The following is a 26,804-nucleotide window of genomic DNA, read 5'->3' as shown; positions in this document are numbered from 1 at the left end:
AGATCCAAAACCAACACACCCAGTGGGGAACATTGGAAATGCGAATGGAGGCTGGAGAAAGGTCACTCGCAAACGAAAAGGGAAAAAGCAGACAAATCCTGCCACAGAGGCTGGGACGGAGTCAGAAGCTGACCCACCCACCTCTGGCAGAAGGTACGCGAATAATATACTCTCTGAAAAAGAAATCATCGCTACGCTCCAAGTTGTTTTTCCAGAGATACAATCTGAACAACTCCAGCTGTCATGGAAACAACGTAGCAATGGAAGCTCACTGGCACAAGTCATTGAGGACATACGTGACCCAGAACAACCACGCAGTAGCCAATGAATGATACAACACAACACCAACAGACAACATGTACGAAACCCGTGAACTTCATGCAGTTGAACTGCTCATGGTCATCGTTAATCATGCGAGCAGTGCTTGCAGATTTATGTAAATCAATTGATGTGTTTCTTTTTCAAGAACCATGGTGGTGGAAGACTCCACATGGGAAGTGGATCTCGGCGAGCATGAATGCCCAGGAATGGCAGGCAATACTCCCAGCTGGGGCTGAGGAGGAGCGCCCACGAGTAATAACCTTTGTTCGAAAGCGCAGTGACCTCACGGTAACACTGAGATCAGACATTGCGACAGATCCCTATATACAGGTGCTAGACATACAACAAGGAGGAACAAAATTATGGCTGGTCCATTTGTACAACAACCCAATGGATAGAGATGAAAATGGCAAGATGGCACTAGACAGAGTACAGAGGCTCACCATTGACCGAGACGTTCCTGATGGTGATTACTGGTGACTACAACTCCCACCACTCCCTATGGTCACGGGAAGGACAGCGGGAGAGCCCATGGGCAGAGGGACTTGTTGAGTGGATGGTAGAGAGAGGTTTACTGATGATGAATATGAAGGGAATACCCACGTTCTTTTCCAGAAGCAACAATGGAGCTGAGTCAGTCATAGATCTGACATTCGCCAACTGCTGCAGCTATTACAGGCAACCTCCTGGTAGACTGGAGAGTAGATCCTGAATCCTTGTACACATCAGACCACAGTGCAATATTCTGGAGGATCGATCAGGACTGTGGAAGTGGTGGAAAATGCACTTGGAGAGCAATACAACCTAAAAGATGCTGATGCAGGGAGAATGGGAGGAAGACTTCAAGATAAAAATAGGAGGCTTCTCTGACAGCATGAGAGAGATCAAACAAGCTATGTCGGAATCCATGGACCGATCTCGACTAGATGAGATTGTTACCCAATTTCATACACTGATCCAAGAGTCCACAGAGAATGTGGTCCCCAAAAGGAAACCAAGCACACATGCATGCGCATGGTGGGGGAGAGAGACGAAGAATGCTTGCAGACAGGTGAAGGAATTGCGAGAAGCGCAATGAACCCACAAAGCAGAACATGGCTGCATAAGCTTGGACATCAGCAAGGGAGATCAAGAAAGCACAGAACTTTTTCAAGCGCATATGCCAATGAGCAAAGAAGAAATGGTTGGACGAGACACTTGCAGAAGCAACTACAGACAAGATATGGAGATTCAGCAAGTGGTACAAAACAGAACGTAACTATCCTTCACCAGCAATTAGCCGAGGCGAAGGGGAGACACCAGCGGTGACACACGAGGACAAATGTAATGCAATCCGAGATGAGTTATTCCAACCACCTCCAGAACTGCCAGATAGCGAGGAACCAGAGCTAGAAACTAGGAACCTGGGAGACATAGAATACCACGATGTCTCCAGGGAAGAGGTACGTTCAGCATTATTTGCCGGATCAAAGACTTCTGCTCCTGGTGCATCACAGATCAATTACCTACTGCTACAGTGGGCATGGAATGTATGCGAAGATTTCATCATTGCACTCATCCGCCTCTGTGCCGCCATGGGCTACCACCCAACGCCATGGAAAACAGCTATAGCTTTTGCATTAAGAAAACCTGGAAAGAAGGACTATGGTATGCCAAGAGCATGGAGACTCATCCAACTGCTGGAGTGCTTGGGAAAGGTCCTCGAACGCATACAGGCAAATAGACTTGCTTTCTGGGCCGAAACACGAAATCTGGTACCACCAACCCAGTTTGGAGGCCTTGCAGGACGATCAACAATCGATGCAGCTGCCACATTCGTACATGATATCGAGGCAGCAAGGGCAAGAGGACTAGTCACATTCATCACTGATGTTTGACATTACAGGCTACTTTGACTTTATCAACCATGCACGACTACTAAGGGAATTGTGCCGTAAACACATACCACTACCAACTGTGAAATGGGTATCCTCATTCCTCATGCAGCGACAGGCAGCGGTGTGCCTAGATAGCAAGCGAGGTCAGATGAAACCAGTGATGAACTGGAATTCCCCAGGGATCCCCGGTGTCACCAATCCTATCAGCGTTCTACTCAGCAGAGATTCTGGAGCGATATACCCCACCAGAAGTACCACCACCCGAACCACCACTAAAGCCAGATGCTGCATGGTTTTCAAGGAACCCCCAGTGGCACACCAAACCGACGACAGTCATGTTCACAGATGATGGCAACATCTGGGTTAGCTCAAAAAGCCTTGAGACCAACAGTCGCCATCCTAAAAGCTGAGTATCACAATACATCGGATCTCCTCAAGTCGATTGGCCTTTCTTTAGACTGCGACAAGAGAGAGCTATGCCACTTCGTCTCACAAAAGGGGGTCACACCATTTCCGGCAATCATCCTGCCTGACAAAACTGGCTGGGACTGAAGTCACAATTGCACCAAAGCTATCGACAAGATGGCTGGGGTTCTTCTTTGACGCAAAGCTGAATTTCCGGTCTCACATCAAGGAGATGGTGGGAAGGGCAGAGTCAGTGGTAAACGGGCTTGGAATGCTAGCAAACACCATATGAGGACTGAGCCAGAACCACATGCGACAACTCTATATGTCATGTGTTCTCCCAGTTTTGACGTACGGAGCAGCTATATGGTGGAAAGGAAAACGGCAAGCATCTCATATCAAAATGCTTACATGAGTACAGAATCGAGCGCTACGCCTGATTTGTGCAGCATTCAGAACAACACCGATTGTTGCTCTAGAAATTGAAGCGTCTATACCACCCATCCGGCACCTACTGGATCTCGAACGAGATAGGTTTGTGGTATGGATATGCAAGTTCAGCGAAACAAGTCCCATCATCCAGCGACTAACAGACAAAGATTGGAGAGGTGGTGTGGCACCACGAGCACACCCGCCAATACAGCCCGACATTCCAATTAGAATGCGACGAAACAAAGAAAGGCCAACAAGGAGAACCTTCCTAGGCGAGCTAGAGTCAATATTAACACCGGAGGATGAGAGAATTTCACTATTCCCAATAGCCCCATGAGAGAAATCACTGACAGAATACGGAAACAGATTTCAGACCTCATTACCAGTCAGTGGTGAATCAAAAGAGGACGCTGCGAAGAAACATCGAGATTACATAAGGAGGTTCTCCTTCGACGACACCCATCTACTGTTATACTCAGACGGCTCCCTACTCAAATTAAACGGCAAACGACAGACAGGAGTGAGCTGGGTAGCGATGATTTGGGGAAAAGTGGTCGCATCACAGAGCATAGGGACAGGACCCCATGCTGAGGTGTATGACTCAAAGCTTATAGGCTTAGCGTGGGCTGCACGAAATGTACAACGATTGCATGCAGCCCACCCAAGCGTACGTCACATTCATTTCTTTGCCGATAACTCCTCTGCAGTTGACTCCATTATATGTCCCAAACGGGGACCAGGTCAACAGCATGCAACAGTGTTTTTCAAGATAGCCACGGAGCTCTTGGAAGAGGATGAAGAAACATCGCTGGAGGTAGCATGGGCACCCGGCCACCAGGACATACCTGGAAACGAAAAAGCGGACGCTTTGGCGAAGGAGGCATGTACAATGTTCGACATGGGACAGCGCACATATGCAAACTGCAAGGAGAAGGATGCGAGAACGAGTACAGAAGAAATGGGTACAGGAGTGGGAAAGGACAAGCCCTACTGGCCGCTTTGGACTCGCAAACCGACTCAAACCACAGCTAAAACCAACCCAGAGGTTCAAGGAGACACCACGCGAGGTGTTCGGAAGGCTCGTACAGTGTAGAACAGGGCACGCCCACATGGGTGAGTTCTACGAACTGTTTAACATCCCAGAGGCGACAGACTGCGAATGCGGCGAGCGACTACAAACGCGAGATCACATCATACGATCCTGCCCATGATACAACGACCATCGACAGATCCTACGCGAAGGATCACAGAATCTAGTGATGTGCGACCTTTTGGGCACGACAGAGGGCATCGAAGCGGTCACAAGGTTCCTAGCGGAGTCTGGAGCCTTTACAAAGACCTGGAACTCCAAGGCGAGAGGTGGGAATGCCGCTCTGGGAAGATGAACCAGAGCCGCATGAAGAAGAGGATGATGGATAGAACACTACATCACAGCGCTACCGCCCCCCCCTCCCCCCCAATTGTTCCTTTTCCTTTACTCTTTTTCTATTGTATTTATTCTCTATCTCTTTTCCCTAGACAATGATTTTCGCAACGAAGAATAGACACCTAAAACACACAAAGCTACATAGAATTTTACCCGAGAGTTTTACATACCATAGAGTTGACAAGTAGATTAGTATTACAACGAGTAGCGGTACAGTCATACATAGCAGTAGAGTACTGTACCCCTGCGTCTTCGCCCACTACGAGGCATGTTGCGGGTCACCAATCCAGACCTTCATCATCATCATCCAATACTGGTTGCTTATCTTCATCGAGAGAGTCGCCAAGAAGCAAGGGTTCTTCCAGAATGTGTCGCCATCACGTTCGAGGATCGGTATCTACATATTTGACACGGAATTCGATGGATACCGTTGCGCGACACCGTGATGTAGTGGCCGCATGCAAAATTACTCGTTCCGGCTGATCCGCGGGGTGGCCGTGCTAAAAGGCGGAAAGATCCAAGACTCTTTGCAACTTGAGACTCAAACGGCAAACACCATGGTAGAAATCGCGTCCATTACCGCCCTTATCCAAAAGTGTCGTACAGTCGTCAAATATCTCAAGGATGTACAAGAGGCGCCTAACGAATGCAACGAACTCAGGAGGGAGCTACGGCATATGGAGATTCATCTGTCTACCATTAAAATAATCACATCACTGTCGGCTGCAGGTGACCCGTGGCTGATGATTTTACAGCAGTTGAACGATCCTTTCCGAGAGCTTACCGGGCTACTGGTTGGAATCGAGAAGGGTCTGAAGGCTACAACGTCGTGGTGGAAAAAGGCAGGGCCGAGGTCTCAGTGGACCATTTCGGAACAGAGTGCGAAGAAGGATTTGATGAAGATTGAGGATATCGGGTCGTTGATCATGCATGTTGTCGAACAGCACGAGTGTCTGTAAGTGACTTCTATGCATAACTTGTCCGAGACTAAGTTTGGTACACAGCGCGTTATCTCAATATCCAGCAGAGGCTAAGTGATGTCGAGCGCAAAATTGATGCTATTCTCAATGGACAAAAGAGTATGTTCATTCCAAATTCGGCCGTTGGATTGTATACTCATGCATAGATACAAAAAAGCCAAGGAGGTAGCGGATTGGCTCACTCCTGTGGATCATAGTGCCATTCAACGGGATAAGCTGGAACAACGTGTTGGCGACACTGGATGGTGGTTCTTAAGTCGTCGATGTTTCAGAGTTGGGTGGGTGGTTCCGGGAAGTCCCTAACTTTGTGGTGTCCTGGCGGTCGTGAGTCTGAGGTCATCCCCGCGTATCTTTGCAGAAGCTCATGAATTTTCAAGCTGGCACCGGAAAGACAATCCTGGCTTCTATTGCTATCGATTATTTGCGCCGACGATTCGCCAAAGAAAACATTCCCGTTCTTTGCGTTTTTGGTGACTGGCAAAACGCCGGCGCTAGGACTGCGCTCAGCATAATACGCAGCCTGTTGAAGCAGCTTTTAAATGCCAAAAATGGCCTGTCTTCCTCACTGGAGAATCGAATCCAATATCAAACGCTCAATGAATTCACAGAGCTTCTTAGGACCCATTTGAAACGATACCATCACGCGTACATCGTCTTTGATGCATTGGATGAATTTCCGGGTGATAGGAAGGAGTTGGTTTCTGTCTTGAAGTCATTAGGAGACAGTGTTCATCTCATGGTCACCTCAAGAAGCAATGCACGCATGGAACGGTTGTTTCAGGATGATGAAGAACTGCGTATTCGAGCGGACGACGACGATATTCGGAAATTAATCTTGAATAAGCTCAATCATGAGGAGTCTCTTTGTGTCTCCCTTACAGATCGCGGTGATCTGCGCCAGAGCATACTGACTAGGATCGTGGAGGGGGCCAACGGCATGTAGGGTTTCCATTCTACTGCTCTTCTTCCAGTCACTAACCAGTTGTTTCTATAGGTTTTTCCTGGCGGATATGCACATGACTCTACTAGCTCAGACCAAAGATCGGGACGAACTTATTGAGGCGCTTAACAAGCTACCAGACACTATTGAAGGCACATACGAGCATTTCCTGGAAAGGGTCGATTGTAAGCCCGAGCGAAAGAGGGACTTCGCCTATCGAATATTCAGCTGGATAGCTTTTGCGGAACGACCTCTGACGATCTTGGAATTACAATACGCACTAGCCATGCGATCAGGAACCACGGAGCTCAACCTCGATAAAATCATTGATTTCGACCTTATCTCAAGCGCTTGCATCGGGCTTGTCATCGTTGATGGCTGAGGGTCGGTGAGATTCGCGCGTAAGTAGTCCTCAGATCTCGATTTCTCTCTTTTCATTGAATGATTTACTAGACTCTACCGCTCGAGAATACCTTATTTCTCAAAAAGACAGACTGTTTCCCGGTGTCCAAGAGCACATAACATGTACCTGTCTAACCTACATGTCATTCGACGTATTTCACTCTCCCAATGTCCTTCCCTTACCAAAACCCGAAATCTCCGCAAAGTATCCATTCCTCAATTATGCGTCGAGTAACTGGGCAATTCACGCCAGGAAGTGTGCACGGGGCTCTGTGGAAGAGGATATCCTCGCTTTTTTGCCAACCCAAGCAAGAATTGCTCTGTCTTTTGAACAACCACCAGACTTGGAACCGGAAGTACCACGTACTCCTGCTTGGTTTGCTGCCAAATATGGTTTGCTGAATCTTTTGGAGGCTCTTGTGGAGCGAGGGGTTGATCTGCAGCGTGAAAACGTGCTGTGTATTGCAGCCCACGGAGGGCAGCTTGACACGGTAAAATTGTTGTTGTCGCGCGATGATGTGGACGTAAATCAGGCCAGCAAGATCACGTACCTTTACGATTACTCTATCGATCGCAACGACGGTGCCAATCGACTTGGATTCGAGGACGGAAGAGCGTCTCGTCCTACTTTCTGCACGCCTCTCATCGCCGCTGCCTCGAATGGTTACGAAGAAATTGTTAGGGTGTTACTAGAATCCGAGGACATGAAATCCATGAACCTTTTACCTCCCAGTGGACCCACCGCATTATCAGTGGCCGTATTTGGTAACCACACTGGAGTGGTCAAGCTCTTGCTGTCGCAGCCTGGCATCGACACCTCCATCCGATTTCTAGACGAAACTCCTCTTATGCTTTCCAAAAGGAAATGCAGAGACAATATCGTGAAAATATTTATCGACCGAGGAAATGGCGATGACGGTCTCCGGTGTAGTACCTCAGACTAAGGTTTGCCAATTATTTCTTTTCCCCAATCTTGGCTAATCTATAGCATCCAGGACACTGGACATGCCAAGTCATTCAAATCCTCACCTTGCAGAGGATCATCCCGGATGTCTGTGAGCCAACCGTGGAGCATGTGCGGGGTCTGAAACGTTGTACATGTCTTGTCGATTTTTTAGCGTTTTGGTAAAGACATGACATGAAATGATGCGCACTTACGGACCAATGTCGACCCATTTTATGTCAGTGTATTCTGGAATGTCTGCTTCATCTCGAAATGCGGGTAGCGGAATATATATTGTGGATGGGATAAGATTGTGCAATTGCTTGCAGTAGGAATCGCCGCTTTCGCCCTGTGAACAGAAACAGCGAAAAGAGAGGACAAGCGACAACTCTAGTAAACGGACGATCGGTCCACAGCACAGCCGCCACACACTAATGTCATCGTCGAACAATGTTCTTAACCACTATAAGACTTATCGGTATGTCTACTGTCTTCACTGCGCTTGAACTGGTGTTGAGATCAATTTCATCTGCAGCTTTTGAAATAATTATCCACTACCGGAGAAGGTCGTCAAGGAGTACGAATTCTTCCCAGACTTTTCGCTATCATGCTCTAATGACTCTAAGAAAGAGTCCTTTGCAGGCGAGGCCGCCCTTGACGCGGACGCGTCATCATTTGTTAATGTGAGTGGGACTCGCTCTCACTAAATGTTCCGGTCCGCGGGTGCCTGTGATGAAGGCCGGAAAGTCTAAGACTTTGAGACCTACTATCAACCACCATGGGAGCCCAAGAAATCGCGTCCATTACAGCCCTCATCCAAAAGTCCCGTACTGTCATCAAATATCTCAAGGATGTAAAAGGGGCACCTAAAGAATGTAACGAGCTCATGAGGGAACTACGGCATATGGAGATCCACTTGTCTACCGTCAAAATAATCACGCTGCTATCGACTGCAGGCGACCCATGGTTGATGATATTACAGCAGTTGAACGATCCTTTCCGAGAGCTTACTGGATTACTTTCTGGAATCGAGAAGGGACTGAAGGTTACCTCGCTGTGGTGGAAAGGGGTGGGGCAGAGGCTCCAGTGGACATTTGCTGAATCGAGCGCGCAAGAGGATTTGATGAAGATTGAAGATATCGGGTCATTGATTATGAATGTCATTGGCCAGCACGAGGCCCTGTAAGTGATTGTTATGCTTGGCTTGGCTTGCTAGAGACTAAATTCGGTAAACAGTGCGTTCTCTCTCAATGTTCAGCAAACACTAAGTGAGCTCCGCGATAAAGTTGACACTATTCTAAATAGACCAAAGAGTACGTTCATTCCCGATATCCACCGTTGGATCATATACTGATGCACAGATACAAAAAATCCAAGGAGGTAACAGATTGGCTCACGCCTTTGGACTACAGTCCCGTTCACCAGGACAAGCTGAAACAACGTGTTGCGGGTACTGGACAATGGTTCCTCGAGGCACCACAGTTTACGAGTTGGGTAGATGGTAGCTCAAAGTCTTCTACTTTGTGGTGTCCTGGCGATCGTGAGTCTAATGCTATTTCTGCATATCTTTGTTGAAGCTTATTTCAAGCCGGCACTGGAAAGACATTCCTCGCATGCATGGTTGTCGCTCATTTGCACAAACGGTTCGGCGAAGAAAACATCCCTATTCTTCGTGTTTTCGGTGACTGGCAAAACTCGGATGCCAAGACTGTACCCGACATAATTCGTTCCTTGCTAAAGCAGTTTATACACATACAAAACGGGCTTTCTCCCTCGCTCGACTCCCTATACGAGAAGAATATCAAAGATGAAACGATTCCTTCCCTCGACGAATTCATGGACATTCTTTCCATCCATCTGCAAGGATACCGCCTCATCTATATTGTGTTCGATGGCTTCGATGAATTTGATGGCAATCAAGAACATTTAATTTCCGCGTTGAAGTCATTCGGGAACAGAGTCCGTCTCCTTGTCACGTCGAGAAACAATTCGGCCATCCAACGGATCTTTCAGGAAGATGAAGAGCTACGTATTCGAGCAGATGGCAGTGATATCCGAAAATTGGTCACAAGTAGGCTCGATGATAATAAAAATCTCAGGATTCTCGTTAGGGACCACGATGACCTGCGTCAGAACATACTCACGGAAAAGGCCAACGGCATGTAAGGTTCCCATCCCATTGCTCTTCCTTCGGTCATTAACTCCGTTGTTTCTGTAGGATCCTCCTGGCAGATATACACACCACTGTACTCACCCAGGTCACTGGAGATCGTAGGAAATTTGTTGAGGAGCTTAATGAACTCCCAAGAACTATGGCAAGCATGTATAAGCATTTCCTGGAAAGGGTCAACCATAAGCCCGAGACAGACAGGGACATTGCCATTCGAACATTCAGCTGGGTCGCTGTTGCCCAGCGGCCGCTGACAATCTTGGAATTACAATATGCATTAGCTGTGCGACCAGGAACCGCGGAGCTCGATGTTATCCTCGATTTTGACTATATCTCGAGTGTTTGCGTCGGACTTGTCGTCGTTGACAGACGAGGGTCTGTTGGATTCACGTGTTAGTCCTCAGATCTCGATTTCTCCTTTTTTATTGAATAAATTTCTAGACCCTACAACTCGCGAATACTTTATTTCTCAAAAAGACAGGCTCTTTCCTGGTATCGAAGAGCACATAACGCGCACCTGCCTAACCTATATGTCATTCGATATCTTTCGGTCACCCGACGTCCTTTCCCTCTCAAAGCCAGAGATCTGCACAAAGTATCCCTTCCTCAGTTACGCGTCGAGTAACTGGGCAGTTCACGCCAGGAAATGTACACGAGGCTCCGTGGAAGAGGAGATCCTCACTTTCCTACGGACTCAAGCAAACATTGCTCTGTCTTTTGAACGGCCTCGAGACTCGGAACCAGAAATACCACGCACTGCTGCATGGTTTGCAGCACATTACGGTCTAGTCAATGTCATGAAGGTTCTACTGGATCGACGAGTTGATCTGCGGCATGAGAACGTATTGTGCATCGCAGCGCATGCAGGGCAGCTCGACATGGTAAAGTTGTTACTTTCGCGCTCTAAAGACATGGATGTGAATCAGTCCGACAAGGTCACCTACCTCTACGATTATTCCATCGATCGCAACAGCAGCTCCAACAGACTCGGAGTACGAGCTTCTCGTCCTACGTTCTGCATGCCTCTCATTGCTGCTGCCTCGAATGGTTATGAAGATATTGTCAGGGCGTTACTGGAATCCAAGCACATGAGATCGTTGAATTTCTTTCCCCCTGGCGGACCCGCCGCACTATCAGCAGCTATATTCGGTAACCACATCGGAGTGGTTAAGCTCTTGCTATCGCAGCCTGGCATCGACACATCTACCCAATTTCTAGACGAAACTCCTCTTATGGTAGCCAAAAGGAGATGCAGAGATGATATCGTGAAGGTGTTCATCGAGCAGGGACATGGCTTTGCTGACGACGACACCGGACGGTCTCCAGCGTAGTACCTTGGACCCAGGTTTGTCAATTATCTTCTCCTCCAACGTTTGCTAATTCATAGCGTCCAGGACACTGAACATGGGTTGTCCAATTCCTCACCTTACAGAGGATCACCCCGTATGTCTGCGAGCCAGCTGTAGAGTATCTGCAGGGCGTGTACGCGTTTTTTGGCGTCTTAGTAGGCATGAGGTGATGAGGAATACCGACGAATGACCAATACAATGGTGCACGAAAGAGCATAACCAGCATTGTAAATTTTTTATTTTTTATTATTACATCCAACCCAATACCGAATCGCGCATCCTTAAAGTGAAGAAATCCAAGGTGTGGAAATGGAAGAGAATAGTACAAAAGAGACATGCCATGAATGAATAACAAGACGGTAAGCGGACAGTACACCTCTTTTATACAGTCCAGACGATGACGACAACTGTAGGGGGTAGACGAGCTATGAGATACGAAAGCAGCGAAAGCTTCAAATTCACATCCTCTCTAACCTTCCTGAGAGACTGCACAGAAATCACGACTACTTCTCGCACTTCTCCGCATGCATTTCTCTACGACGTCCACGACGTCATCCACATACTCATGCATCCCCTCGAATCTGTCATCCATTCTCCGTTGAACCTTTCCAGGATATGCTTGACCTTCTTCATCTGCTGCTTCAGCCTGTCTCCGTGTCAAGCGTATGCGGTTACATTGTGAGTCGGTGCCTCTTTGCATGGCGTCGTCGAAAAGACCAGAAGTAAAATGTTCGTCTAGCCACTTGGATGGAATCCACATTCATCGAGCTCAGTGACTAGTCGTAGTTGAGAGAATTTACAAGTCGCGGGAGGTGGTTTGACGCTTGTATTGGCAAGCCGGCTTCCAAACACGTGGTTTGAGGCTCTCTTGTTGTATAGCTGCATCAGGAACAGTGAACGTAGTGGTCGAGGCGCGTATCAGGATTCAGATAATGGAACTGGAATCATCTGGTGAAGAGGACATAAACCTGCAGACAAGCAAACAGAGTTTTTTTGGGGCGGATGATTCGAAGTGTTGGATCTGGGAGATTGTTGGTGATGTTCGTATTCACTGTACAGAGAGGAAAACGGAGAATCTCGGCTTAAAACTATAGCTGGAGAGGCGGGTAGGCATGTCATTGGGGGGAAGGAGTATGCAGATAATTTCATCATACGACATCGAGGGAAGCTTGATCGTTTGAACGAACCTGGGTTCAAGGGTTCGCAGTGATATGGGGAAAAAAACGACTGGTGAGGTCGTCTTTGAAAGTATAATTCGGCATTGTAGATCAGGAAGACGGAGGAAGGAAAGGATGAGAGGCGATAGCTGCCTTGTGCCCAAAGGTATCTCTAGTGAGGAGGTCATGCCCGCATTAATCAACAGAGGATGTCACGGCGACTTCCCCTTGGAGTCATTGGGATGTGATAGCGAGACGTCTGAGGAACTCGTGCCTTTTGACGACCATGGGCTGCCGGCGCCCAAGCTGGATAACGATGTCAAGCTGTAGATGAAATTAATCTCAATACGAGCGTGTTCGAGGATGGCGGACGTACCAAAGAGTCATACTGCATAGCCAAGGAAGGGTCTGGTCGAGCCCATAAGGAAAAACATACTTGACAACGGCAACGGCACTCGTGAAAATTTTTGAAAAAAGTCACGGTGGACGTTCTTCCGGCCAATCCACGGTCCAAGTCAGCACATCCCTCAGGACGACGCCTCCTTCACTGAGTTCCTCCCTCCGCAGCGACCTTTTTCGTCCCCAGTCACGTCGGGTTCTGTACATTCTAGGACCATACGCCGCTCAAACCTATATTGTCACGTTGAATTGTCGCCCACGCGTGTCTTCACTTGACCAAAGACTTCGCGAGACAAACAGGCAGGGACCGTAGGCGATTGAGAGGGGCTTCGTGTGTGTCCGAGTTTCGAAGCAGAGTCCTCCAAACTACGAGATGGTGGAGAGATGGAAGCAGAGTTCAACGCCAGCTCATGTTCCTTCACACTCGCATATTCCAATATTGACAAGAGGCAAGCATATGGGTACCGGGGAGAGCTGGGTGCAGAATTATGGACCAATGCTATATTGTCAGCACGTTCCAAGAGGTCTGTTTCATTCCAAAGGTGGGAAGTGGATGTGCCTCCGCTTGCAGTAGGAACCACAGTCTTCGCGCGGTATGAACAACGAGAGAGGACGAACGAGAGTTGAAACGGGCAGGGCAGGTTGAAACGGGTGATCGGTCCGCAGCACAGCCACGTGAGGTAACGCCAACTTGTCCTCATCCAGAGTAACCAACACCAACACCATGAGTACCTATCTATAAAGCCGCCTCGCCAGGCTACGACGACCTTATATGCTTGTCTATCGAAATATTTTCTCAATTCAAGATGCGGCTCCTCCATCCAGGTTATCCTCAATTCGCTGAATGATGGTCGGGTTCTAGTCTGTGGTCATTCCATTGGGCAAGGGAAATACGCGTCGGAGAAGGCCTGGGATAAAGAAGACTCGACATCATGCAGGTGGAGAGAAAGACATGCCCATGACTATAGGATGAGACGGGGAGCGTCACGGAGGGGGCAAGTCAATGAAGAGCGCTGAGCAGTAAGGGCAGTCGTCGTCGTGCCACAGGGCAGCGTTGACTTTTAGCCATGGAAAAAATGTCTACCTGGCTGTTCAGATTTCTGAATGGATTCCAGCACTATTGCGGTCGTCAAGCAATGTTCTGAGCCCCATAAGACTCTTTGGTATGTCCACCCTCCTCATCGCACCGGACTCGTGTTGAGATTAATTTCATCTGCAGCTTTTGAAATGATTATCGAATGCCACCTGCCTATTTTCATGGAGAATGTTGTCAACAAGCACAAATTCTTCCCGTTCTTCCTGAACGTGCCGCTATCACGTTCCAACGACTCCAAGGAAAAGTCCTTTACTGGCGACGTCGCCTTTGACGCGTCCTCGTTTGTTAATGCGGCCGGGGAACCTTCACCAGCGCTACAAAGACGGTCCTCCCAAAAGTTCCGATCCATCCGCAGGGGGCTGACGAAGGGTGGAAAGTCTAAGACTTTGTGACTTACTATCAACCACCATGGGAGCTCAAGAAATCGCGTCCATTACTGCCCTCATCCAAAAGTCTCATACTGTCATCAAATATCTCAAGGATGTACAAGAGGCACCTAAAGAATGTAACGAGCTCATGAGGGAGCTACGGCATATGGAGATCCACCTGTCGACTGTCAAAATAATCACGCTGCTGTCGACTGCAGGCGACCCATGGTTGATGATATTACAGCAGTTAAAGGATCCCTTCAAAGAGCTTACTGGGTTACTTTCTGGAATCGAGAAGGGACTGAAGGTTACCTCGCTGTGGTGGAAAAGGGTAGGGCCGAAACTCCAGTGGACATTTTCGGAAGAGAGCGCACAAGAGGATTTTCGGAAGATCGAGGAGAGGGCCAACGGCATGTAGGGTTTCTATCCCTTTAGTCTTTGAGCTATTAACCCAGTCGTTTCCGTAGGTTTTTTCTGGCTGATATGTATATAACCTTACTCGCTCAGAACGCAGACCGTGGTGAATTTGTTGAGGCGCTTGACAATCTGCCGGACTCCATTGAAGGCACATACCAGCATTTTCTGAAAAGGGTTGATTCGCAGTCCGATCAAAAGAGGAACTTCGCCTATCGAGTGTTCAGTTGGGTGGCATTTGCTGAGCAGCGTCTAACAATCTTGGAATTACAGCACGCATTAGCCGTGCAACCAGGAACCAGCAAGCTCAATATGGACAAAATACCTGATTTTGACCTCATCTCACACGCTTGCATCGGGTTTGTCATCGTTGACAGCCAAGGATACGTTAGATTTGCGTGTCAGTATCAGTCCTCAGATTTCAACTTCTCCCCTATCATTGAACGACTTGCTAGACCCTACAACACGCGAATACTTTATTTCTCAAAAAGACACGCTCTTTCCCGGTATCCAGGAGCGCATAACGCGTACCTGCCTGACCTATATGCCATTCGATATCTTTCGGTCACCCGATGTCCTTTCCCTATCGAAATCTGACATGCTCAAAAAGTATCCCTTCCTCAGTTACGCGTCGAGTAAATGGGCAATCCATGCCAGGAAATGCGTGCGCGACTCCGTGGAAGAGGATATCCTCGCTTTTTTACCCACACAAGCGGGAATCGCTCTGTCGTTTGAACAAACACCTGACTCGGAACCAGAAGTACCACGCACTCCTGCATGGTTTGCTGCCCATTACGGCCTGTTATATCTTTTGGAGGCTCTTGTGGAGCGAGGGGTCGACCTGCAGCATGAAAATGTGCTGTGTATCGCGGCACATGCAGGGCAGCTTGACACGGTGAAATTGTTGTTGTCGTGCGATGACGTAGACGTGAATCAGGCGAACAAGATCACATATCTTTACGATCACTCTATCGATCGCAACGACGGCGCCAATCGACTCGGACTCGAGGACGGAAAAGCGTCTCATCCTACTTTCTGCACACCTCTCATCGCCGCTGCCTCGAATGGTTACGAAGAAATTGTTAGGGTGTTACTAGAATCCAAGGACATGAAATCCATGAACTTTTTGCCTCCCGGTGGACCCACCGCATTATCAGCAGCCGTATTTGGTAACCACACTAGAGTGGTCAAGCTCTTGCTGTCGCAGCCTGGCATCGACACCTCCGTCCGGTTCCTAGACGAAACACCGCTTCTGCTGGCCAGAAGGATGTGGAGAGCTGACATTGTGAAGATGCTTCCGGAGTGAGGCGATGTCCAGGGGCATTGGACAATCATCTGAGCATGAAGGTGGATATCGTGTTGCACTACATAAGTTGTATCTTTCTTTTCTCGAGAAGTTCCAGATACCGGCCGTATTCGATGTCGTCAGACGAGGCGAGGTTGTACTAACTTGTAGTCTCAGAGTAGATGTCATCGGTGGCTGGCTATATAATCGATTTCGATCACCTGTCTCTGCTTGTACACCGCCTTGTCCTTCACCGCCAATCATGGTAGAGGCTCTAGGAACCGCTTCGTCCGTTGGCCCCCTCATCCAAAAGTCCCGTACTATCACCACGTATCTAAAGAACATAAAAGAAGCACCTAAAGAACTTGACAAGCTCTTGAAGGAGCTACGGGATCTGGAGATCGCCCTGACTATGGTAGAATTGCATACCCGGTCGGTGACTGAAGACGACCTGTGGCTTGTGACATTACAAGAATTGGAGACTACTCTCGATGAGCTTACTGAGATACTTAATAAACTCAAGAAGAGGCTGGAGGACACGTCCTCTTGGATGAGAAGGATGCTGCAGTGGCCTTTTACTAAAGACGGCATGGAGGAGGACCTAGGGAAGCTCGAGCGTATCAAGTCCTTGCTCCTGGTCGCCGCGCAACACAATCATCTGTAAGCGATTCTTATGCTTACTTGTCGAAGTCTAAGTTATGTACACAGTGCATTATCTCGTGCGGTTCAGCGGTCACGGGAAGTCCTAGAAACCACATACTTGACCAATCAGCTACAAATGGGTGCGTTCGTGATCAAGGTTTGTCTTCATATTGAATGCTGATCTACCCGTACCTTGTAGACAGGGAAGCTGCGTACGTGGCGGCCTGGCTGACCCCTTTAGATTACAATTGTGTTCAACACGACAAGCTGGAACAACGTGCGAGCGACACTGGAGCGTGGTTCTTTAAGTCCCCACAGTTTCTGAGTTGGACAGATATTTCTAAAGCGCCCTCCACTTTGTGGTGTTTTGGCGATCGTGAGTACTATGGGTCTTGAGTTTTCTCGTCGACGCTTATATATATTCTATAGCCGGTGTCGGAAAGACAATTTTCGCTTCTGTCATTGTCGACCACTTGCGCGTGAAGTTCAATGCGGAAGAAACTCTTGTCTTGTGTACCTTTTGCGATTATCGCAGCGCGGCAACCCAGACAGTAACTAACGTTATCTGCAGTCTCTTGAAACAGTTCATCCAAGCCCGCCTCAGCCTGACTGACTCTATTAAATCCTTCTACAATCGGTATTCTCGTAATGGGACACGACCTTCACTTGACGGCATCACAAACCTTCTTTCCCAGGAGTTGGAGCCATTTCGCCACGTCTACATAATCTTGGATGCTTTGGACGAATTTAATAAAAACCTCGGCGGCCGAAAAGAGCTCATCGATATTCTAAGGGCATTAGGCGACAATATTTGCCTTCTTGTGACTTCGAGAAACATTCATACGATACGGTCGTTGTTCGTGGCAGATACGAAATTGGACATCCGAGCAGATGGTGCTGATATCAGGAAGACTATCCTAGTCAAGCTCAAGCAGGGATATCTTCCTATCTCTCTCAAAGGTGGCAAGAATATTCGCGAGAAGATACTCAAGACAGTTGTGGAGAAGGCGGATGGCGTGCAAGTTTCCTATGCTTGTTCTTCTTCTATCAGCCGACAGTTTCCACAGGTTCCTTTTGGCAAATATACACATGTATCTGCTAGCTCAAATCACAGATCACAAACGGCTTGTCGAGGAGCTGGATATTGAAACTCCCCAATACCATCGAACACGCGTATGAGTATCTCCTAACCAAAATAGACAGCCAACCAAATAAAGACCTCGCTTATCGCATATTCGGTTGGATAGCTTTCGCGGAGCGTCCTTTGACGGGCTCAGAATTGCAGCATGCATTAGCTGTGGAACCAAGAAGCAAAAGTCTCAGCGCTCGGAACATCGTCAGCTACAACATCATCACCAAGGTCTGCGCAGGATTCGTCGTCAGGGACCGTCAAGGATCCCCTTCGTTCGTTCGTAAGTAGTAACCAAACCTCAATTTCTGATTTTTCGTGGGTTATTGAATGATTTGCTACTAGATCATTCGATGCAGGAATTTTTTATTTCCCGGAAAGCCAAACTTTTCCCCTACATCCAGGAAGATATAACGCGCACCTGCCTTGCGTACATGTCACTTGACATCTTTAGCTCTCCCGACTCCTTCATGTTAGAGTTATTCTGTAACAGCCTGGAAGTGTATCCTTTCCTCAGGTATTCATCCAATAACTGGACATACCATGCCAGGAAATGCACTCGGGACACTGTGGAAAACGAGATCCTTACATTCCTACCTACTCGGGCAAAAGTCGCACTGTCTTTTGAGGAGCCACCATATTCTCAACCTGAAGTACAACGCACCCCCGCATGGTTTGCTGCTCGCTACGGCCTTGTACACGTCATGGAAGTTCTAGCGGACCGAGGCTGAGTTGACTTGGTAGAAGAAAACGTGTTCTGTATTGCAGCTCAGGCAGGACAGCTCGCCTTCGTTGAACTCTTGCTATCGCGAGACGACTGGGACGTGGATGTAAACCGCGCTGGCAAGATCATGCTTCCTCATAGCTTTGCAGAGATTGGGCATCAATTTCGTGGGTTTGGGCTAGAAGACATTTTTGTTTGTTCTCCTTTGTGCACGCCTCTTATTGCGGCGGCATCCAATGGCCACGAACGGACCGTCGAAAGGCTTCTACAGTCCAGCAAGATGGAGACGCTAAACGCATCATCTTCCTCTGGAATGACAGCGCTATCGACAGCCATATCCGATGAGCACGTAGGCGTAGTCAAGCTCTTGCTCTCACAACCTGACACCGACACCTCCATTACATACAACAACCTGGGTTTGGACGCTCTAACACCAATTATGCTCGCTGCAGGCATTGGCAACGAGGACATCCTGCGGATACTTTTGGAGCGGGGAGACGATCCGGATGCTGCAACGCCCAAAGGAATTATGGCGCTGCATTGCGCTTCGATGTATGGGCACAGTCGTATTGTCGAGATACTTCTCATGACAGGTCGGGTGGATATCAATGCGGTGGATCATCTGGGATACACTGCTCTTATGAAAGCCGCCATTGGCACTAGCAGGATGGCAATGCAAACCGTCAAAGTCTTATCAGAGCACACTGGTATCGATATCATGGCGAAGAACGTGAATGGTAGATCTGCATACAGTCTTGCAGTTGGAGCGGGACACGGCAAGATAGTGACATATCTTGCGAGTAAGAGGCATACGAGATCGACGGATGCTGATCTATCAACTCTGTAGTTGAGACGTGTAGATTGTCATTATGGTAGTAATGCTGAGCTGCATGTTGCTTTCTGAAATCTGAAAGGGAAAGGAAGGGAAGATCAACTTCAAAGGTGAGACAATCCTGCAGAGCGCAGGCTAGCCATTACAATATCTTGTGTACCACATGGAGTGCAAATTGTTGTATGGGATGAAGCGAAGGATGTGGTTGTCTGGCGCGGAGAAGAATGAGACGAGACGAAAAGTTGGGGCTTGGATAAAAGACAATGACATGTCGGTTGATTCTATGGGAGTTCCAGAACCAGCACTAGATTTTAGATAGGCGGACGAAAAGATTCAGTCCTAGGGTCCCTCGACATATCACTTCCCCGATGATTTCATTCCCTCCTTCTTTACACGCGAAACGGGACAATAAGCATTAGGCGATTTCTAATCGCACAGATGTCAGATGCCAAGCACCTCAACCAAACGTTCTTCGCACGGTCCTAAGAATACGAAATCCGCTTCATCGGCATGATTGCCCAATTCGACATTGAACAGAGCAACCTTGCCCCCATGAGCCTTGACTCTTCCTCCAATCTTGGACGCGGGCTGAACCTGTACGTAATTAGGTATGAGAATAATAATCTTCAGCACAGAGCACTGGAACGTACGACCGCAGAGGTTCCCACTATGATGCAGAGATCAGCCTCATCAGCTAGCTGCAGTATCTCATGAATGTGATGCGGTCGTTCGCCAAACCATACAACTCCAGGCCGACAGAGCTGGCCACATTTCGGGCATCGCGGGAGGTCTGACCGTCGCACCACAGGCTCAGGACCACCAGCTTCGACGACAAGCTCAGTACCTTCCAGAGCCGGACAGATTGGAGAGTTGTAGTTTGTTTCGTGAAAGTCGCAATCATGAGCGGTACAGACGACGTCGAAGAGTCGTCCGTGCATCTCTATGGGATACGGGACATCTGTCTCCTGAAAATTCTTCATGGTTTCCTCGAGAGCGCGAGTACACAAGCCGTCTACATTCTGAGTAATGTGAGTACACTTGGAATTAGGAGAGATGCTCTGGCGAATGCTTGGAATGGCCAGTCGAGCAAGTGCATAGTGAGCGGCATTTGGAGCGGCATTAAGGACTCTAGTGGTGACCAAAACGATGCAGAAAGCGACTCACACAACACTGTATGAGTACTCACTGTTTTCGCCTATAATGGAAGAACTGCCAGACTCGAGCCTGGTTTTCAGCAAAAGCTGAAAGGGTGGCTAATGATGCAGCGTCATATTTACGCCAGAGGCCCCCGCTGCCTCTATATGTAGGAATTCCTGCAGTGTGTATCAGCGTAGTTCACAAAATACAAGCTAAGGCAAACCAGAAGCTGCGGATAGACCAGCACCAGATAATATTATAATTTTCTCAGCTGAAGACAGGACCTGTCGAAATTCTTCGACGTTAGATGACATGATGGTTTGAACCAAGTCGGACCCTGGTCCGGTTTGGCGTGTGCTCGACTACTGGTGACTCCCACCATCTTTTTTCTTCTGCTCATCACTCAAGCTCATTCTAATATCCTTATTTCTGAGCTACCACACCCCAGGAAACTGTGACTCTGAACGTTATGAGGCTATCCATGTCATCGTACGATTTGCTTTGACGACTCGTCGTGGCATATATTCAACTGATTTTTTTTCTCAGCCGCCGACCAGACACGCTCTCCTCATCCGTTGATTAATTGTCCGATGATCAAGTCAAGGCGCTCATTGATGCAGCTGTGAGCCGCAACGATACGGTCGGGATCATAAACAACCCACGCATCACCTGCCCACCACCGCATGGAAAATCGCCCCAGACGCCGTCGCAAAGAGATGTAATCTTCACGAACCGTATATGATGACATACGTCGTCTCACGGTCGACGTCCATCCGCATTCCAAAGGTCCAGCGCGTTCTTCCCGTGCGCGAGGAAGAATTATTTCCAGGTTGTTATTTGATATGGCTAGTGATGGACTTCATAGACGGCGATGTAATGGAGATGGCATGGCCAAAGATAAGCTGGTAGAATTGCTTGTGGACTGTATGGAGGCTGCAGAAATCCGTTCAAGAACTGCACCAGATTCCCGTTCCCCGATCCAACATCCCAGGCCCATTCGATTCCACTGGTAAAGCTTTGGCTTGCAGCGGATATTATTTCTCCGAGACTGGGGTGGGACCTTTCGAATCGTACAGTGCCATGGCGGACTGGTTTGACCACCGTCGCTACTTCCTCCTTGTAGATCTGCATGTGAACTATGGGAGTTTCAAACTACATTTGTATCCCATGCTCGACGCTTCCTATCCTCTTGTTCTATGTCATATGGATCTCAATATGCGTGATATCCTCGTGGATAAGAGAGGCGATGTTTGGTTAGTCGACTGGGGCAAGGCGGGCGCGTTCCCTCCGTGGTTCGAGTATGCGAACATGGTTTTGTTTGCAAGGGTGGCCATAAAAGAACGCCGTTTACCAAAATCATGGCTGTTTTTTGCGCCTTTTATTGCTGGTAATTATCGGTGGTGCGAAGCGGAGTATCTTTGTCATCTGGAATATGCTTTTGAAAGATCATAGCTTGATCATCCGAAAGGGTATTTGAGAGGTTGGGGTCGGATATCACGTATCGACGGATGCGGTTGAGATAGATGTTCGACGACAGTGACTATATCACAGGCTGCACAGTTCACGTCAGTTTCAGCCAAACACGCCGTGGAACGGAATCACTGTACTTTTAGATGCACCACGATCGTTTGCTCTGCATTCAATGTACTGATAACCGTAGTCCGCTTTCCCTCTTCCTATTGCTATGAGCTGATCGTTTGCATGATACAGAACTGGAATATGAAATGGGCACGGAACCCATCGAAGATCTACCGCTAATGTCTGGGATGCCTCAGTATATCCTAAGGGTCTCGCTTCTCCCTTCCTTAGGGCTGCTCTCCTCTGTGCTATCAGCTCTTAAGACGTAATTCTTGCTATCCCACCACCGTAAATCTCCTTTCTTTTTAGATTAATCAAGATCTTTAAACCAGCTCTTCGTGACATAGATTTGACATGAACCGCCTAGACCCCTTTGAATATTACTGGATAGTTCTGTACGGCCAGCGCCTGACATCGCTGGCATAGTGTACACTCTAGAGAACTCGCTTGCAAGTGCAGCTTCATATGGACCAGGTCTTTCACGAAGCGTTTTTCAATCGACTCTGTACACAAACAGTGCTAGTGGATTGGAGAGCAATGACTCTTGTGACGCGGCAAGAGCTACGGATGGATGCAATAACGGTAAATGCAGCTATCTGAACACGGCTCAATGTTAGTTCAATTCTTTTCACTGTAGTTTGTTTATCTGAATGGCGATGCGGACTAGAACCCAAGCATGGTTTGAGTTGAAGGGTCATGACAACTTGGTGGCAAAGGGATTAATCATGTTTGGTGCAAGTCGCATGGCTTGTATGAATTATAAGTATGCACTGTGTACGTATGTAGATATATATGAACAGAGCTGAATATACAGGGCACGACACTCATTGGGTCCCTGAGCCCTTCATTCCATGTTCCGCAAGCAGTGCCACCACGTTCGTGTCGCGTCCCCCTTCAACTGCTCTCTCATATGCACTTTTGCCGTCGTGGTCCTTTATTGTGAAATCAAGACCTGGCTGATCGAGTAATGCTTTGACGCAGTTTATTCTACCCCAATAAGCAGCAACAGAAAGAGCGGTCCTTCCCTGGTCATCGGTCCTATTTATATCCACCCGGCGTGACTCCAAGAGCATTCTAAAGACATGAGGCCGACCCCATCTGGCAGCCACATGCAAAGGTGTCCTTCCACCATCCCCTGGAATATCAGGATCAATTCCTGACTCCAAGAGTAACGCCGCAATGTCACGTTGGGCATACCTTGCAGCAAGCATAAGGAGAGTCTTGCCTTGGAATTGGATGGAGGTGTTGATGTCAGGTTGCGATAACAAGAGCCTAGCCACTCTGATATGGCCACCCGACACTGCTTCTGATAGCGCTGTATGTCCGGAGGAAGACTGCGTGTTCAATGACTTCATGTTTTTGGACTTGAGAAGTGCTTTGACGATTTCTTCGTGACCATTGGATGCTGCAGCAATGAGAGGTGTGCAGAGAGTAGGACAACAGCCCCCAACTCCGACTCCATTGGCGGGGTGATCGAGGGACTTGTCCCAATCATGAAGGTACATGGCCTTGTTCATCTGGTTCACATCCACATCATTTCGCGACAGCAAATATGTCACCATGTCGAGCTGCCCTGCATGTGCTGCGATACACAATGCATTTTCATGTTGCAGGTCAACCCCTTGTTTAACAAGAGCCTCCATGACATGCACTAAACCATGATTGGCAGCAAACCATGCAGGAGTGGGTAGCATCCCAGATACTAGTCGTTCAAAGTACAGAGCGACTTCTGTCCGAGTCTGCAGGAAAGCAAGGATCTCGTTTTTCACAGAGCATAAACCATATTTCCTCGCGTGGTAGCTCCAGTTGTTCAATGAATACCCAAGGAAAGGATACTTGTCCTTGATCCTGAGGAAATCTAGGCGAGCAGGTATGTAGGTGGGATTATATGGCAGCCCAGTGAATGCCGGTTCCGGACATATGTTGTCGTTGAGGACATCGGGAGATTCAAAAATGTCAAATGACATGTATGTCAGACAGGTGCGCATCATATCTTCATGGATACAGGGGAAAAGTTCGTCTTGGTGCAAAGTGAAATATTCTTGAGTAGTATAATCTAATAAAGTATTCAGCTGATGAAGTAAGGGAAATCAAGATCTAATCACTACTTACGCACAAACGTAGGAAACCCTTTGCTGTCCACAATGACAAGTCCAGCACAGATGCTTGTGATGACATCGTAGTCAGGAATGCTATCAGCATCAAGCTCTTTCATTCCTGGTTTCACAGCTAATGCATATTGCAGCTCCACACTCTTCAAACGATGCTGAGCAAAAGCTATCCAACCAAATATGTGATATGCAAGCTTCTTCTCATGTTTGACTTTCTTGTTAACCCTGTCCAGCAAATGCTCATATGCACTTGTCATGGTGTCTGGCAGCTTATCCAACTCCTTGACAAGGTCTGCACGAGTCACACTTTGGGCAAGCAAAGTCACATGTAGACTCGCTAGTAAGAACCTACGAAATCTCCATTAGTAACTGAAAGAGGAGAAACAGGATGAAGCCTTACATGCCCTTTGCCTTCTCCACAACCCCAGTGAGTATCTTCTCACGCAAGTCATCGCGGTCCTTGAGGTGCTGGGGAATGCGTCCCATGACATCAAGCTGGCTTGTTATGAATTTCCGGACATCACCATCCTCTGCTCGAACCCACAACTCATCATCTCCCTCGAACAGCTTCTGTATCGTACTGTAGTTCCTTGAAGTCACCAGGAGATGAACGTTGGCCCCTAACGACTTCAAAACAGTAATCAAGTCCCTCCATTCCCCGTAATCACCAGGAAACTCATCCAAGGCATCCAAGACGAGGTAAACACAGGTGTATCCTTCCAACTGAGTGGAAAGAAGCTCTGTAAGTTCGTCAAGGAAAGAACCCATTTGACCGTTGCGACAGTTCGAGTCATACAGGGATTCAATTGAGGAAGGGAGTCTGTCTTCAGCTTGTATCAGCTGTTTTAGCAAGCTCTGAATAATATTGGTTATGGTCTGAGCCCCCGCGTTCCGATAGTCGCAAAAGATACATAGAACACTGGCAGCAATCTTTTTCTGAGCAACTCGCTTGCGTAGATAGTCCACGATGAGGGAGGCAAGTACCGTCTTTCCGGCACCAGCTGTGAAATACATGAGCTTCAACCAGAATGCACAAAGTATAGCCTCAGACTTACGATCACCAGGACACCACAAAGTACGAGACATCCCAGAACCATCCACCCAACTCTGAAACTTGGACGACTCAACGAACCACTGTCCAGTATCGCCAACACGTTTTTTCAGTGTGTTGCGTTGCACAGCATTGTAATCCAAGGAGGTGAGCCATGCTACTACCTTCTCGGCTTTATCCTCTGCGGTGTATCTATGCATCAGTATATGGTCCAATAGCAGATTTTAAGCACAATCATACCCATCTGTTTCTGCTTGTTGATATTCCGGATTTCCTCGCCCGTGCATTTAACATCGCTTAACATGTCTTGAATTGCGCGAGATAGCTTACTGTATACTAAACTTAGCCTCCGACGAGCGAGTATAAGACATAAAGATCACTTACAAATGATCATGCTGTCCGGCAATCATAATCAAGGTCTTGATACGCTCGATCTTCCTCAGGTCCCCCTCGACGCCATCTCTAGTCAAAGGCCACTTCAGCCTATGCATCACCTTTCTCCATTCAGGAGATGCATCCTCCAGCCCCTTCTTGAGTCCATCGAGGGTGTTAGCAAGTTCGCCGAAAGTGTTTCTCAGACCCTCTAAGCTCGCCAGCCATGGGTCGCTGTCAGTCGACGAGCGAGTATGCATTTCCACCAAAGAAAGACAGGTCTTCACATCCTCCAGCTCTCTCAAGAGCTTGATGCGTTCTTCAGGCGCATTCTTTACATCCTCGACATATTTGATGACAGTAACGGTGGTTTGGATGAGGGAGACAATGGACGTAGCGACTCCTACAGGGTCTACCATGGTTGGTGGAGGAGAACAAGGTTGGGTGCAAACAGGCCGTAATCGAAAACGAAGTCACAGCCCCGCAGCGGCTAGTGGGTGGGGTCGTGCCATAATCTTCATAATGACGGGAAACAGATCATTCGCATTTACCTTCTTGAGAGTCGTCGATTGGCATAAACAGCGCATGTGTAGAATGGCGAAGGTACAATGTTGATATATTGTCTCCAACGAGAAAATATTAAACCATTCGTCGCACAAGACCCACCCTTGAGGAACTGCCTGAGACCGCTACATGCGTGGAGAGAACACCGTTTGCAACTAGTCTCCAATAGTCTGAGTATTCCGTTATCGGGGCGCGGCACAGCTGTTTCAAGTCTGGTAGCACCATCCTAAGTATAGTGCTGACATTGAATTGCTCGGTCGGACCAGCCTTTGTAATGGAGTGCAGAAGGTTTGTCTTGGCAGGCCGTGTAAGCTAAGGTTAGACGTAAGAAGTTTTTGACAAATCTATCCTAATAAAGCAGTCGAGATCTCGAGATCATGAACCCATCCTCGCGTATACCGATGAAATTGTCATCTCTAATAAAGCTGTTTCAGAAAAACATTCGACGGGACAAGATTGGTAGTAACGAATGCTATCGTAGGCGTACTCTGAATATCCAAGATACATTGCAGGTGGTCGGGAGGTTAAATGCAGAGCCGAGGTCGCCATTGCTGTCGGTCGTCGTCATATATATAAGGTGACGATATGCAACAGCACGAAGTGCACGAGTGGCCCATGAGGCTCGAATAGCTGTCGTATCTGATCCTTGCTTATTACACAAGGTATATTCTTGACGAGGACAGTCGTCTCTGAATGAAAC

The 26,804-nt window shown here is 48.0% G+C and overlaps 7 protein-coding genes across 7 annotated transcripts; 5 read left to right on the top strand and 2 right to left on the bottom strand.

Moving 5' to 3' along the window:
- Window positions 1–4,919: 4,919 nt before the first annotated feature.
- Window positions 4,920–7,727, top strand: EV420DRAFT_1486820 (uncharacterized protein; the record flags this gene model as incomplete). Its single annotated transcript, XM_060470443.1, has 5 exons — window positions 4,920–5,416; window positions 5,588–5,723; window positions 5,800–6,380; window positions 6,436–6,566; window positions 6,835–7,727. 5 exons carry the CDS (start codon window positions 4,920–4,922, stop codon window positions 7,725–7,727), a joined length of 2,238 nt encoding a protein of 745 aa, XP_060322846.1.
- A 777-nt stretch (window positions 7,728–8,504) lies between these two features.
- EV420DRAFT_1769798 (uncharacterized protein) lies at window positions 8,505–11,438 on the top strand (the record flags this gene model as incomplete). The annotated part of the gene is made up of 8 exons (XM_060481046.1): window positions 8,505–8,908; window positions 8,963–8,978; window positions 9,032–9,039; window positions 9,088–9,266; window positions 9,315–9,888; window positions 9,945–10,288; window positions 10,338–11,241; window positions 11,291–11,438. 7 exons carry the CDS (start codon window positions 8,505–8,507, stop codon window positions 11,225–11,227), a joined length of 2,415 nt encoding a protein of 804 aa, XP_060322845.1. The 3' UTR covers window positions 11,228–11,241; window positions 11,291–11,438.
- Window positions 11,439–14,090: 2,652 nt separating this feature from the next.
- Window positions 14,091–16,447, top strand: EV420DRAFT_152315 (ankyrin repeat-containing domain protein). Its single transcript, XM_060472278.1, has 3 exons — window positions 14,091–14,679; window positions 14,733–15,079; window positions 15,135–16,447. The coding sequence occupies exons 1-3, from the start codon at window positions 14,306–14,308 to the stop codon at window positions 15,983–15,985; spliced, it is 1,572 nt and encodes a 523-aa protein (XP_060322844.1). The 5' UTR covers window positions 14,091–14,305; the 3' UTR covers window positions 15,986–16,447.
- Window positions 16,190–19,306, top strand: EV420DRAFT_1769796 (uncharacterized protein; the record flags this gene model as incomplete). The annotated part of the gene is made up of 7 exons (XM_060481045.1): window positions 16,190–16,624; window positions 16,673–16,746; window positions 16,806–16,982; window positions 17,036–17,673; window positions 17,721–18,018; window positions 18,081–18,445; window positions 18,509–19,306. The coding sequence occupies exons 1-7, from the start codon at window positions 16,227–16,229 to the stop codon at window positions 19,304–19,306; spliced, it is 2,748 nt and encodes a 915-aa protein (XP_060322843.1). The 5' UTR covers window positions 16,190–16,226.
- Window positions 19,307–19,519: 213 nt separating this feature from the next.
- On the bottom strand, window positions 19,520–20,869 carry EV420DRAFT_151816 (DHS-like NAD/FAD-binding domain-containing protein). The gene is made up of 4 exons (XM_060472044.1): window positions 20,652–20,869; window positions 20,478–20,604; window positions 19,942–20,419; window positions 19,520–19,885 (listed from the first exon to the last, which is right to left on the bottom strand). The coding sequence occupies exons 1-4, from the start codon at window positions 20,740–20,742 to the stop codon at window positions 19,733–19,735; spliced, it is 849 nt and encodes a 282-aa protein (XP_060322842.1). The 5' UTR covers window positions 20,743–20,869; the 3' UTR covers window positions 19,520–19,732.
- Window positions 20,870–21,112: 243 nt separating this feature from the next.
- Window positions 21,113–21,880, top strand: EV420DRAFT_1280252 (uncharacterized protein; the record flags this gene model as incomplete). The annotated part of the gene is made up of 2 exons (XM_060468193.1): window positions 21,113–21,333; window positions 21,361–21,880. Coding segments are annotated over 2 exons (741 nt in total), but the record flags the coding sequence as incomplete, so codon positions are not given.
- A 1,012-nt stretch (window positions 21,881–22,892) lies between these two features.
- On the bottom strand, window positions 22,893–26,220 carry EV420DRAFT_151812 (uncharacterized protein). Its single transcript, XM_060472041.1, has 7 exons — window positions 25,553–26,220; window positions 25,409–25,497; window positions 25,173–25,349; window positions 24,518–25,118; window positions 24,119–24,465; window positions 23,204–24,062; window positions 22,893–23,141 (listed from the first exon to the last, which is right to left on the bottom strand). Exons 1-7 carry the CDS (start codon window positions 25,957–25,959, stop codon window positions 23,081–23,083), a joined length of 2,541 nt encoding a protein of 846 aa, XP_060322840.1. The 5' UTR covers window positions 25,960–26,220; the 3' UTR covers window positions 22,893–23,080.
- Between the last annotated feature and the right edge of the window lie 584 nt (window positions 26,221–26,804).

This window comes from Desarmillaria tabescens (genome assembly GCF_030435595.1).
Source record: "Desarmillaria tabescens strain CCBAS 213 chromosome Unknown EV420scaffold_101, whole genome shotgun sequence".
NCBI lineage: Eukaryota > Fungi > Basidiomycota > Agaricomycetes > Agaricales > Physalacriaceae > Desarmillaria > Desarmillaria tabescens.
The sequence above is the reverse complement of the archived record's forward strand: the minus strand, read 5'-3'. Positions and strand labels throughout refer to the sequence as shown.

Coding starts and splice junctions, on each gene's coding strand:
- EV420DRAFT_152315 (XM_060472278.1), top strand. CDS start 14,306: ATGGGAGCTCAAGAAATCGCGTCCATTACTGCCCTCATCCAAAAGTCT. Junction 14,680..14,732: donor GAGGAGAGGGCCAACGGCAT/GTAGGGTTTCTA, acceptor TCGTTTCCGTAG/GTTTTTTCTGGCTGATATGT. Junction 15,080..15,134: donor AGGATACGTTAGATTTGCGT/GTCAGTATCAGT, acceptor ACGACTTGCTAG/ACCCTACAACACGCGAATAC.
- EV420DRAFT_151816 (XM_060472044.1), bottom strand. CDS start 20,742: ATGTCATCTAACGTCGAAGAATTTCGACAGGTCCTGTCTTCAGCTGAG. Junction 20,420..20,477: donor TTCCATTATAGGCGAAAACA/GTGAGTACTCAT, acceptor GGTCACCACTAG/AGTCCTTAATGCCGCTCCAA. Junction 19,886..19,941: donor TAGTGGGAACCTCTGCGGTC/GTACGTTCCAGT, acceptor AATTACGTACAG/GTTCAGCCCGCGTCCAAGAT.
- EV420DRAFT_151812 (XM_060472041.1), bottom strand. CDS start 25,959: ATGGTAGACCCTGTAGGAGTCGCTACGTCCATTGTCTCCCTCATCCAA. Junction 25,350..25,408: donor CAACAAGCAGAAACAGATGG/GTATGATTGTGC, acceptor GATACACCGCAG/AGGATAAAGCCGAGAAGGTA. Junction 25,119..25,172: donor TTTGTGGTGTCCTGGTGATC/GTAAGTCTGAGG, acceptor TGTATTTCACAG/CTGGTGCCGGAAAGACGGTA.